This window comes from Pelophylax lessonae, assembly GCF_965119305.1.
Source record: "Pelophylax lessonae genome assembly, chromosome: 12".
Taxonomy (NCBI): Eukaryota; Metazoa; Chordata; class Amphibia; order Anura; family Ranidae; genus Pelophylax; species Pelophylax lessonae.
In genome coordinates this window covers 210494869-210508494 of record NC_138779.1, presented here as the reverse complement: position 1 = coordinate 210508494, position 13626 = coordinate 210494869, and the positions used below count along the sequence as shown (strand labels likewise).

General features: G+C 43.6%; 1 protein-coding gene across 2 annotated transcripts in view; it reads right to left on the bottom strand.

Moving 5' to 3' along the window:
* LSR (lipolysis stimulated lipoprotein receptor) overlaps positions 1–13626 on the bottom strand; it is a 43164-nt gene that overhangs the window by 3299 nt on the left and 26239 nt on the right. For both annotated transcript variants that reach the window (XM_082274180.1, XM_082274181.1), the window contains 3 exons: positions 4030–4176; positions 1778–1963; positions 232–288 (listed from right to left, as the gene is read on the bottom strand). In XM_082274180.1, the coding sequence (XP_082130306.1) occupies positions 232–288; positions 1778–1963; positions 4030–4176 (390 nt within the window). The remainder of the gene's footprint in view (positions 1–231; positions 289–1777; positions 1964–4029; positions 4177–13626) is intronic.

Sequence of the window (13626 nt, the reverse complement as noted above, 5' to 3'; positions counted from 1 at the left end):
GCAGAAAACAGAAGGCCAGGGGGTTACAAATATTGGAATAAAATTAGGTTAGCTGTTCACAAAAATCAAATCAGGTTTTATTTAAAACAGCAAAGAATCCAAATCATTGTTCAGAAGGGTCATTCCATCCAAGATTGTTCGCATCTGGAGTAACCTTATTACTTTCTGGTATTAGTAAACCATTCCTATTACATTTATAGAACAGACACTATGAAGCATATATACACATACCTGAAGCTGGCACATCGTTGTCTCGAATCAGAGGAGCCTGAGAACTGTGTCCACCTACTAGAATAAGAGAAGATCATATTAACATCTGTGGAAATGGTTTAAAGTAACTGTAAAAAGGAAAAAAAAAAAACTTTTTTTAAAAAAGAACAAAGCATGTTCTACTTACCTGCTCTGTGCACAGAGCAGCCCCGATCCTCCTCTTCTGGGGTCCCCCGTCAGAGCTCCTGGCTCCTCCCCCCCTTCTGAGTGCCCCCATAGTGAGCTGCTTGCTATGGGGGGCGCTCGTGTGAGCTCGCTCCTGAGCCAGTCTCTGTGTCCACTGATGCACACAGTGCGGCTCGGTCTGCCCCCCACTCCCTCCTTACAGGCTGTAAATGACAGCAGCAGCAGCCAAAGGCCTCACTATCCAGGGAATAAAGTTTAGAGAGCGGCTGCTCTCAGGCACACCGCTAGATCGAGATCGGGCTCGGGTAAGTGTTTAGGGTGGGCTGGGGGAACGGAACACAGAATATTTTTTACCCTAACACAGAGAATGCATTAACCAGTTCCCGCCCAGGTTAGAGTCAGACGACGGTCGGGCAGGACATTCGTCAATCCAGGTGGATATCAAATGACGTCCTCCCGGAACAGGCCGTGCTGAGGCACAATCTGTCACCAGCTGTGTCCATCGGACACAGCAGATGACATATCACTGTACGGGGCCGTTGCCGGTACCATGTGATCGCTGTGACCAATCACAGCAGATGACAAGACAACAGTACATAATGAATAGTTTTGATTCATTGTGTAGCTAGCTGTGATTGGTCACAGTGATCACATGGTACAGACAAGGCCAATCACAGTCCATCTGTACCATGTAATTAGTGGTGGCCAATCACAATACATACTGAATGAATCCATTATATTAAGTAAAAATGGTCGCTTATAACAGTGAAATTCACTAGTATAAAACAATCAAATGTGCCCAAAAAAAAATAAATAAATAAATCCTGATCGCTTCCCCAGAACAGTACAACATTCATTTTCCAAAAAAAATTGGGACTGTACTTTCGAAAAAAGGGGTAATTGTACCGTCCTGGCATTTTCGGGCCTCAAGAAATGAGATTGGTCGTCAGTATATCAGGATTGATTTTCAGATATAAACCGTTGTTTGTGGACTCTATAAATTTACACTGATTTGGGTTATTTTTCACCAAATAAATGGAGCAGAATACTTTCCAGACTAAATTTATGAAAAAATTACATTTTGCAAATAACCTAACAAAAACGAAGAAATATGCATTTTGCTTTTAAAATTTTCAGACTTGTTCGGTTTATTAAGCAAAAAAAAAAAAAAAAAAAAAAAAAAAAAAAAAAAAACAACCCAGTGGTGATTAAATATCATCAAAAAAAAGCTCTATTTGCTTGAAAAAAAAAAAAATTGATATGGATACAGTGTTCCAATCGTCAAAGTGTGACAGCGCTGAAAGCTCAAAGCTGGCCTGGTCAACCACTAAATTTGCACTGATGCAAAGATTTTTCTACCAGAAATAAATTAAAGGATTACCAGAACTTGCTGCATCGAAGTCCATTCCATACCCGTTGTACATGGGCTGCATTGGGTTCATCTGGATGACGGATCCGGGTGGCGGCACTTTCACCTGGCTGTGATGGGAGTACACTGAAGGCGCATACATACTGGGGGCATACATGCTAGGCACTCCGGCTGTTGCTGCCTTCCCCGCCTCATACACTGAGGAAAACAAAGAGGAAGATTAGATTTATTCTGTGCTTTTGTACAACTAATTCAATTTCCTATTCATATTTAGGATTCAAAGGGAACTTCTCATTATCTGATTATGGTCATTACTTGGGAATGCTGAGGCTTCTGGAAGAGTTTTTTTTTTCCTATGGCAAGCATGTCACCCTGTGTGATGCTGCAAAATGTGCTCTCCCAGGACTAATATCTGCTTCCTGCATCAGATGGGAGCCTCGCCTATGACAGAATAGCAGTCCTGAAAAGCTGCATTCAGAGAGCTGCTTTCGTCATGAGGATGTCACGGCTGACCACCTAAAAACACACTCATTGGCTGTTATACTGACCCCCTGGCAGCAATACTTTCAGTCTCTGAGCTTTAAGGAAAGGAAGGGGGAAAGGGGAAAGGAAGGGGGAAAGGGGAAAGGAAGGGGGAAAGGGGAAAGGAAGGGGGAAAGGGGAAAAGGAAGGGGGAAAGGGGAAAAGGAAGGGGGAAAGGGGAAAAGGAAGGGGGAAGGGGGAAAAGGAAGGGGGAAGGGGGAAAGGAAAGGGGGAAAGGAAAGGGGAAGGGGGAAAGAAAGGGGGAAAGGAAGGGGGAAAGGAAGGGGGAAAGGAAAGGGGAAAGGAAAGGGGAAAGGAAAGGGGAAAGGAAAGGGGAAAGGAAGGGGGAAAGGGGAAAGGAAGGGGGAAAGGAAAGGGGAAAGGGGAAAGGAAGGGGGAAAGGAAAGGGGAAAGGGGAAAGGAAGGGGGAAAGGAAAGGGGAAAGGGGAAAGGAAGGGGGAAAGGAAAGGGGAAAGGGGAAAGGAAGGGGGAAAGGAAAGGGGAAGGGGGAAAGGAAAAAGGGGAAGGGAAAAAAGGGGAAGGGAAAAAAGGGGAAGGGAAAAAAGGGGAAGGGAAAAAAGGGGAAGGGAATCGGAAAGGAAAAAGGCTACGAATTGAGTTGGAAGTGACACCACCCAAAGAGTTACTATGAAGCTTCCGTTGTCGGATGCCTGCACCCGCCTTCACACTGAAGCCTCCACTGACAGCTGATGCTGGGACCAGACCGGCTGCAGAATAGCTAAGCACAGCGATTTTTGCTTTACAAGGTTAGATAGATTAGGGTTAGAATTTGGCACAGAGCATGTTTAGCCTGGACTTATCCTTTAATACAGGACTAATCATCCTGAATCACATGTGATGAGTTCAGAGTGCAACCCCCAACCACAGCTTCTTAGAAGAGAGGAGGCTTCAGGGAATCAGTATTATTGGATGGAGGGAGCCTAGCATAGCGAGGAAAAGGGTAGCTATTACATCTAATGCCTCTATCCCTGGACCTAATGAGCATTTAAGGCCCCTTTCACACTTATGCGACCTAAAAGTCACCCGAATTTTCTGCAATTTTGTTGCCGTGATTTTGACGGGACTTGAAGCAATGCCTATGCCTTTGGACCTCAAAACGCATTAAAATCTGCCAAAAGTAGTGCAGAGAGTAGTTTGAAGTCGTTGCGACTTGAAGTTGTACAGATATGAACGGTACTCATTGGAAATCATGGAGAACGAAAATCGCAGGACAAGTCGCACAAGTGTGAAAGGGGCCTAACACTCGCAGTGTGGGGAGGACCCTCTGCAACTCTTGTGCCCAGAGTTGGGCTTTAAACAAATATAGGTGATCAAGAAAGTGCAAGAAAGCTCTTCCATTAGAGTAACTAGATTTCTGTTGGGGGGAAAAAAAAAAAAAAACAAAGACACGCCCCTCTGAGTAATCAATGTACAATTCCCGCACAATTCTGCTCTGAAAGAACAGCTGTTTGACCATATCTTTTTGCATATGGATTCTGAATAGGAGTGACTGGTCCATTATAATTAGCTGATGCATTTTCAGCATTCTGATGAGAAAAGTTCCACTGTCTGCATTCCTTTAGAAGGAATTCTTAGGGAGTAGCTCAACTTTTTTGTTGCATAGGTTGCCTAAAATCTAATTTGTAGCTTTTTAAAAAGCAAAACAAAAAGGAGCTATCAGAACTGGATGATACCTGGAACACAAAGACTAACATGGTGCAGTAATGGAAGGGCAAACTTACATGCTCTGGGGCAGCAGCACTTCTCAGGACAGCAGGGGCAGCTCACATAGCAGCAGCAGGTGTGTGGGCAGCACTGACACCAGCAGATGCCAATCATCAGGAATAAAAAGAAGCCAGCGAGGATAATGAGCACGACAAAAAGCCAATCTGAAAAACACAAAAAAGGTAACAAAAACAAGTTTAAAAAACACACAGGAAACATTTACCAGAAATAAAATGTCTTCATAGGGAAACAAAAGGTGAATAAATAAACCACTAAACAGCAGGAGCCTAAAAAAGATACCCATCCATGTCATACGAGGGCTAATCCACCTACAAATTCTAGTTGCTTGACAATCAATGGTTTCCGATTTACCAACCCAGAGAAATTATTTTTATCAGGAGTTTAATGTCTGTTTTTTTGGGTTAGAGCAGGGATCCTCAACTACGGCTCTCCAGCTGTCGCGGAACTACACATCCCATGAGGCATTGTAAAACTGACATTCACAGACATGGCTAGGCATGATGGGAATTGTAGTTCCTGAACAACTGGAGGGCCATAGTTTGAAGACCCCTGGGTTAGAGACTCCAATGGAGAGTGCAAAATGTGGTGCAGCTCTGCATAGAAACCAATCAGCTTCCAGGTTTTAGCCCTTGTTGACGATGAACTTTGGTTTGAAATTGTGCGAGTTCAGCTGAACTCAATTTCTAACCCACGTCAGTGCGAGTTTAGGGGCGATTTGAATGACTTCTGCACGGGATCATGCACAGATGTCTATTGAAACCCCCCTGAAGTCGTCAAAAGTAATGCACTAACTACTTTTGAAAATCGGTGCGGCGCCGCAAAGTCAGCGTGGCATCGTTTGGGACAGTGGCGTTGCCGGCAATAGGTTAGGCATGCGATTTGATGCATGTCAAATGTTGCATGTTAAATCATGCCGATGTGAAGGGGGGCTTCTTGTGAAAGCCTAATTAAACAAGCTAAAGTTAGAAGCTGATTGACTACCATACACAGCTGCACCAGATTTGAGTGCTCCAGTTTTAGTAAATCTCCCCCATTGCATGCCAGAAACAGCCAAGAAATATTTTTGGAAAGAGATCAGCAAAGGCCACCCATATATTTCCCTTGAAAGGGGTCCTCTAAAGAGAACCTGTCTTGGCACACATGATCAGTCCTTGCAGAGGGTTGATTATGATTAGAGGCATGACAGGTTTACTTTAAGTCCCGGTTCACACTGGGGCAACTTGTCAGGCTCCATTCAGTGCAATGGAACCCTTCTGATTGGAGCGACTCAAGTCGCTCCAACTTAGAAAAAGGTTCCTGCACTACTTTGGGGGTGACTTGCATTGACTTCTATTAGAGAAGTTGCATGCAAGCCCCCCTGAAGTCGCACTGCACGGGGCGGCTTTGAAGCCGCCCCTGTGTGAACCCAGCCTGAAGGGTTAGTTCACGTTTTAACAATTGGAACTCAAAACACCCCCCCACCCCCTGTGGTATGTTACTTTTATGCTCCCCATCTTCTGATGCCTTCTCTAGCCGCTGTATTAAACCAGCACTTTAAAAGTTGACAATGCTGGAGGCTGTACAGCAGCATATTGCTCCCAATTGTGACCAATCATTGGTCAGCACTGGCTGATAGGAAACTATTTCTGGTCTCCCTGAGGGAGATTCCTCAGGATAGTGAGGACCCAACCATCAATTTAAAACACTAAGTAAAGCAGGAAGAGTAAATGCCTCCAAGGCTTTCTCTGCCAGTAACAAAGGTCACACAAGGGCCAGACACGGACCAGAATCTAACAGGGATGCAGACAATCTAACCCCAAGGTAGGCAACCTTAAAACTTCAGCTGTGGAAAAACTATAAATCCCATGAGGCACTGCAATAGGGAGAGCGGAGCGCCCGATGACCAGAATAAGGCAACTCTTGTTGAAGAATGCAATGGTTTTATCGAAAGTAAAACAAGTACAAATCAAGCCAATGTGTTTCGAGGGGCACTGCCTCCCCCTTCTCGGCTGTTGGTAAGCCCTAATGTAGATGGGTGGACTCCATGGTGGTACCCAAGCTCCGGTTAGTGTAGGAAACCAATGCGCTACCAAGATTGAGGTGGTGAAAACTCTGGGGATTCTGATGTAAATTGGCCAAACGACCCCTAATGAGCAGCAGACAATCCTTATAGTGTCTCCGCATATACCTAGATAGAGATAGCACAGTGGATAGGTGCTATTCCTGGGGGGTGGTAAACATGGCTTGCAAAAAATGCTCATCAAGAGTGTAGGGATGACAGTGGGGAAAGCCTCCAAATCTGATGCGTTTCAGGTGAGACCACCTTTCCTCAGGGGTATGTAGATGGGGTTGTACGATTTCCAATTTAGGAGTTCTAAACGATGAGAAAGCTGTGTAGAGTAAAATCAATAGAATAGAATAAATCTAGACACGTGACGTGTCAAGCTATTTACAATTTTTTTTTTTAATGATTTAAAACACACACACACACATACATTATTTTTATATATATATATATATATATATATATATATATATATATATATATATATTATATAATATTATATTTATATATATATATATATATATATATATATATATATATATATATATATATACAGTGGGTACGGAAAGTATTCAGACCCCCCTTAAATTTTTCACTCTTTGTTATATTGCAGCCATTTGCTAAAATCATTTAGGTTCATTCTTCTTCCTCATGAATGTACACATAGCACCCCATACTGACAGAAAAACACAGAATTGTTGACATTGTTGCAGATTTATTAAAAAAGAAAAACTGAAATATCACATGGTCCTAAGTATTCAGACCCTTTGCTCAGTATTTAGTAGAAGCCCCCTTTTGATCTAATACAGCCAGGAGTCTTTTTGGGAAAGATGCAACAAGTCTTTCACACCTGGATTTGGGGATCCTCTGCCATTCCTCCTTGCAGATCCTCTCCAGTTCTGTCAGGTTGGATGGTAAACGTTGGTGGACAGCCATTTTTAGGTCTCTCCAGAGATGCTCAATTGGGTTTAAGTCAGGGCTCTGGCTGGGCCATTCAAGAACAGTCACGGAGTTGTTGTGAAGCCACTCCTTCGTTATTTTAGCTGTGTGCTTAGGGTCATTGTCTTGTTGGAAGGTAAACCTTTGGCCCAGTCTGAGGTCCAGAGCACTCTGGAGAAGGTTTTTGTCCAGGATATCCCTGTACTTGGCCGCATTCATCTTTCCCTCGATTGCAACCAGTCGTCCTGTCCCTGCAGCTGAAAAACACCCCCACAGCATGATGCTGCCACCACCATGCTTCACTGTTGGGACTGTATTAGACAGGTGATGAGCAGTGCCTGGTTTTCTCCACACATACCACTTAGAATTAAGGCCAAAAAGTTCTATTTTGGTCTCACCAGACCAGAGAATCTTATTTCTCGCCATCTTGGAGTCCTTCAGGTGTTTTTTAGCAAACTCCATGCGGGCTTTTATGTGTCTTACACTGAGGAGAGGCTTCCGTCGGGCCACTCTGCCATAAAGCCCCGACTGGTGGAGGGCTGCAGTGATGGTTGACTTTCTACAACTTTCTCCCATCACCTGACTGCATCTCTGGAGCTCAGCCACAGTGATCTTTGGGTTCTTCTTTACCTCTCTCACCAAGGCTCTTCTCCCCCGATAGCTCAGTTTGGCCGGACGGCCAGCTCTAGGAAAGGTTCTGGTCGTCCCAAACGTCTTCCATTTGAGGATTATGGAGGCCACTGTGCTCTTAGGAACCTTAAGTGCAGCAGAAATCTTTTTGTAACCTTGGCCAGATCTGTGCCTTGCCACAATTCTGTCTCTGAGCTCTTCAGGCAGTTCCTTTGACCTCATGATTCTCATTTACTCTGACATGCATTGTGATCTGGAAGGTCTTATATAGACAGGTGTGTGGCTTTCCTAATCAAGTCCAATCAGTATAATCAAACACAGCTGGACTCAAATGAAGGTGTAGAACCATCTCAAGGATGATCAGAAGAAATGGAAAGCACCCAAGTTAAATATATGAGTGTCACAGCAAAGGGTCTGAATACTTAGGACCATGTGATATTTCAGTTTTTCTTTTTTAATAAATCTGCAACAATGTCAACAATTCTGTGTTTTTCTGTCAGTATGGGGTGCTATGTGTACATTCATGAGGAAGAAGAATGAACTTAAATGATTTTAGCAAATGGCTGCAATATAACAAAGAGTGAAAAATTTAAGGGGGTCTGAATACTTTCCGTACCCACTGTATATATATACACACACACACACACACACATACATATACATATACACACACACATACACTAATTATATATATATATGTATGATGCAGAGGCAGCAAAATCCAGCCGTCATTGGCTTTCATAAGAAACAGAGACCACAGAGCCCATCCATCTCCATTAGCATGTACCAACAGCCCTAAAAGAAGGGGGGAGACGATCCCTCCGAAATGTGTTGGCTTGATTTGTACTCATTTTACTTTCAATAAACGATTGCATTCCTCATCAAGAGTTGCCTTAGTATGGACATCGGGTGCTCCTCACTACTTAAGTGACATCTCTGTCGTACCAGTAAGGTTGCAGCCCATACATTCAAAGGGGAGACCAATGCCTCCATTCACTCACAGAACCACCTAATATCAAGAACCATCTCACCCCGGTCTGCAGCTCAAATTAAGACTTGCAGCCACAGGCGTGACCTCCAATGGTAGAAGCATGATGGAATTTGTGGTGTCACCACAGCTGAAATACCGAGGTTGCCTCCACCTGTTTTATTTTGTTTTTTTGTCTGTGCCGCCATTGGAAGGTGCCCCATCACTTGCCGTCTAAAGAAAAAAAAAAAGTGTGCCACCAGAACAAGAAGCAAGGGAAATCTTAATAGAGCCGTGCAAGACCAAACCAGAGTTCCAACCCAAAACTAGGAAAAAAGGAATATAGATAATAAAAAAAAATGAAGTAAATTGTTAAAAATGTATTTTTATTATTTTTAGTAGTATTGTTATTTTACATTTTTATTTGCATTATTTTTATAATAAAAAAAATATAAACACAACATTTATACTGTATATTTCTATCCTACCCCTAGGTAGGCTTTTATTACAGAAGACACTCTTGGGTTGGCAAGGGCATTTGCTATAAAACTTAATAAATAAAAGTTAAAGCTCTGCTGACTTTCATATGCAAACAAAAATGCTGTTTTTTTTTTTTCCCTTGCATATGATTGGGCATTCTTTGCAATGCGAACCTTTACCTCATTTACTAGGTTAGGAAGCAACTGCACTTGCAAAGTGCACAGTCTATTTAACTTTAGTAAATCCATTCCTCTATAGCAGTGGCCCTCAACTCCGGTCCTCAGGGCCCACTAACAGGCCAGGTTTGCAAGATAACTGAAATGCATCCCAGGTGATCCAATTTGCTGCTCAGTGATTGCAGTATTCTGGTCTGCATCTCCCCAAGGTAATACTTAAAATCTGGCCTGTTAGTGGGCCCTGAAGACCGAAGTTGAGGATCACTGCTCTATAGGTCACTTCTGTGCTAAATGCTTCACCCTGCCCATCTTTTTTTTATATACACAATATGCCACTCCTACACACAGCTCAGTGTACATACATGGCACGTTGTGTGCCAGTAAAAAGACATCCATATGCATGCAAAGAAGTTACATCATCCTGGCCATTGAATAATTCTGAAGAGTCCAGCCCCAGAAGACGACCGGGTGAAGATGAAAATACAAAAGGGGACAAGGGGGACCTTGGCCTTTGTATTATAAGAGAAAGGTAAGAGTGTCATAATATGCAAATATTCTCAGCATACTTGCACATGGCAAAAGCTCCTGGTGGCTCCAACGTTCACCATTTATATCACAGCTGCAGAACAAGCGCATTGTTTTTTCATACATGAAGAAACAAGGACCTAAAGAAGAGCCTGATAATGAATTCCGTCAAAGATTTGCTAGGAGCCCTCCAAAGCAAAAAGACGGAAAGTGCACCAAAAATACCAGCGTAAGCGCAGTGGACTACACCGAGTGTACTGCAGATCTAAAACCAACCAAGCGAGTGTTCAATCTAAAACCGGCACCAAACCACACCCGAAATAAAAGGAAACCAAGCAGAACCACACACGCCACCAATTACAGTAGTTGTAGTAAAAGTTGTATAAAACAATAACCATAATACACAGTGGTGATCGACCAATATCGTTTTTTTTAGTGCCGATACCGATATTTTGGTCATTGGATATCGGCCGATATTTTCGGACATTTAAGAATTTTTTTTTTTTTACAGGTACTGTTGTGGAGGGATCTGGGGGGTCTAAAAGACCCCAAACCCCTCCTCTGCACTTAAAAGCATTCAAAACACCAAGTTTGGCTGTTTTGAATGCTCGCATTTTTTTTTTTTTTAATTTGACGCAGAGTACATCACTTCCGGGTTTTTTACATGGAGACCCGATCAGAGCCGAATGCGGCTTTGATCGGGTCTTCTCTTTGCGACCGTGCAGGTAGGATGCCCAGGTCTCCCAGTGGGACGGGAGACATGGGCGAGCCATGGAAGGGGGTGGACGTCCCCTCCCACTCCTTGTAATGACAGCCGAGCGGCTTCTCAGCTGCATCGGTTGTCATTACAAGACAGCCGACCGTCGGCTATGGACACCGGTACCGGGGTGATGCCTCTAGCTGCAGACATCACTCCGGTACAAGCACTTTCCCGAAATATCGGCAATATCAGTAACCTCAGGGGCCGATTCCAATATATCGGGGAAAGTGCATATTGGCATTGCCGATAATCGGTCGATCCCTAATACACAGTATCAGTTTTACCTATATTTTCAACAAAAGTTTTATATTAAAATAAATAAATACACCTCTGGGCATTTACTGCTATGCTGTTGATCGATGCAGACACCCAGCACCGAATTATCGAATCCAAAAGGAAAAGACCAACCGCACTTCGAAGACTAGGCCAGATTTCTTCCTCTGCAATAAAGTCCAGCCTTGTGGGTTATACGTGTCAGAGGAGGAGGTCCAAAACAGGACTGTGTTCATGTTTTCCGGATGAATAAAGTTACCAGTGTTTGAATTTTCTTGGTAGTGCAGTCGTTCTTTTTATTTGGATTGGTGCACCCTGTGGGGTAAAGGATGAGCCCCTGCTGGCGTTTAGCACATGATCGTCCACGAGGGTGACCCCATTCTGGGCTCAGGAGCAGCGTACCCTATATTTTACACAAAAGCAAATTATTTTGTAAACAATTACAATTCAAACATTTTCAGTGGGAAAACGGTCACAATTGCCTAAGGGGTACAAAAAATATTTAGTAAAAGGATCATCTTATTATTCCATTATTACTGCAGACCCTGAAACACAAGTTAGTTCAGTAATAAAAGGCAGATTTTAACATTCACAGATCTGTTTGCCAATGCACAAAAATGTAAGAAATGCATTTATTTAAAAAAACAGCAGATTCTGAATAAGTAAATTTTTCTACGGCCAAATTTGGTTTCTAAAGGCCCATTTCATACGGGTGTACCAATCTGTATGACCTGGTGACCTGGTCTTCATCTACCCAAGATGCACAGGTGCTCTTTTCCAGGGGGCTGCAGGCAGCCTGTTCAAATCAATGACAGGCTGCACAGATCTCCACCCACATCCTGGGGTGCACATCCATGCAGGTCCAGTGCACAACAGTGGGGGGGATTAAGGCCCCTTTCACACGGGCTTTCCGATTCGGTCCACCTGTCAGTTTTTCAGGCGAACCTGATCCGATACTCCATGTACCCCTATGGAGCAGCGGATGTCAGCGGAGACATCTCTTCTGACACCCGCTGCTATCCGATCCTCTCCGTGAAATCCAGACAGATAGAAACCTTATCTCCATTCATCTGGAGGATCGGATGAAAACAGACAGGCGGGTCCATTATCATCCGATCTCCCATAGGGGAGAGCGAGGATCCGACAGGTCTGTCTCTGCACACAGAGCGGAGACAGAGCTGTCATCCGTCTGCTCAGCGGGGATCGGCGGCTTGATCTCCACTGAGCAAAATGGAGCCCATTAGGTGCACCGCCTGTGTGAAAAGGACCCCTACTGGAGCACTCAGAATCTGGTGCAGCTGTGCATGGTAACCAATCAGCTTCTAACTTCAGCTTGCGCAGTTAGGCCCCTTTCTCACATGCCATTTTTCATTCATCCGTTGATAGATGGAAAAACAGACATCAACGTATCTTCATGGAAAAAACAGATGTAAAAGGATGATCATTCATATACATCCGCATCCATCATCCATTTTTGCATTGGTAGTGGATGTTAAAAAAAAAAAAAAAAAAAAAAAAAAAACGATCACTGATGGATATCTTGACGATCACTGATGGATATCTTGACGATCACTGATCGATATCTTGACGATCACTGATGGATATCTTGATGATCACTGATGGATATCTGATGAATACGTTATCCCTTTTGACGTGACTGAACTGGTGAAATGAACAGTCCACATATGAAAGGTGAAAGGGGCCTTAAGCTTTGACAATTAAACCTGGAAGCTGATTTCTACGCACAGCTGCAGCAGATTTTGCACTCCCCAGTTTAAATAAATCTCCCCCAGTCTGTCTGCGTCCGGATCCATGCATTGGACTGGCACAGGTGTAAACCACAGGATGTGGGTGAAGATACAATGCGGTCTGTGCAGCCGGCCACCTGTCATTGATCTGAACAGGATGCCCACATACCCCTCTGCATTAACACCTTTGCATCCTGGGCAGCTAAAGGCAGCCCCTGCATACTGACCCCAACGCACACGTTCCTGAATAGTGGCTGTGTTTGTGAGCAGGCACTGTAGTGACCAATCGGCTGGAATCAAAGATAGTCAAGGCAGAATGTCACCAGCACACCGTGGATCTTCAATGTGGGTCCAAAGCTTTATGCACCGATCACATTGTAACAAACAATGTTTGAGTGCCTCACAGGACCCCTTCCATCAGGCATCCGATGAAAAATGCCTAATGAAGCACTGCAAGGCTCTGAAACGTTGCTTTTGCTGTAACAATGCGATTGATGAATAATGCTTTGGACCCACAGTGGAGATCTACGGTGTGCTGGTGAAGTCGTTAAGACGCTGAATAAAGCTTTGGACCCACATTGGAGATCCACGGACATACGTCTGCCTTCATACGGACCGGTACACCCATGTGAATGAGGCCAAAGGGTCCTATAAGGAATTTAACACTACTAATGCCATCAGCATAGTAATCAAGATGAACAATGAGGTTGATTTACAAAATATGCAGAGTTTTAAATCTGGTGCAGCTCTGCATAGAAGCCAATCCGCTTCCAGGTTTTATTGTCAAAGCTTATTTGAACAAGCTGAAGTTAGAAGCCGATTGGCTACCATGCACAGCTACACCAGATTTTGAACTCTCCACTTTTAGTAAATCAACTCCACTGTATCAGCGTTTGATTCACTTGAATATATTTTTCTAATCTGCTTGCACATTAAAGATAAAAATTGCTATTTGCCAATTCACTTGATGTTTAAACCATGCAAACAACTTTACTACTCACACACAATGGCTTCCTAGAACTGTGGCAAACACATCTGGTAATGTTATTCT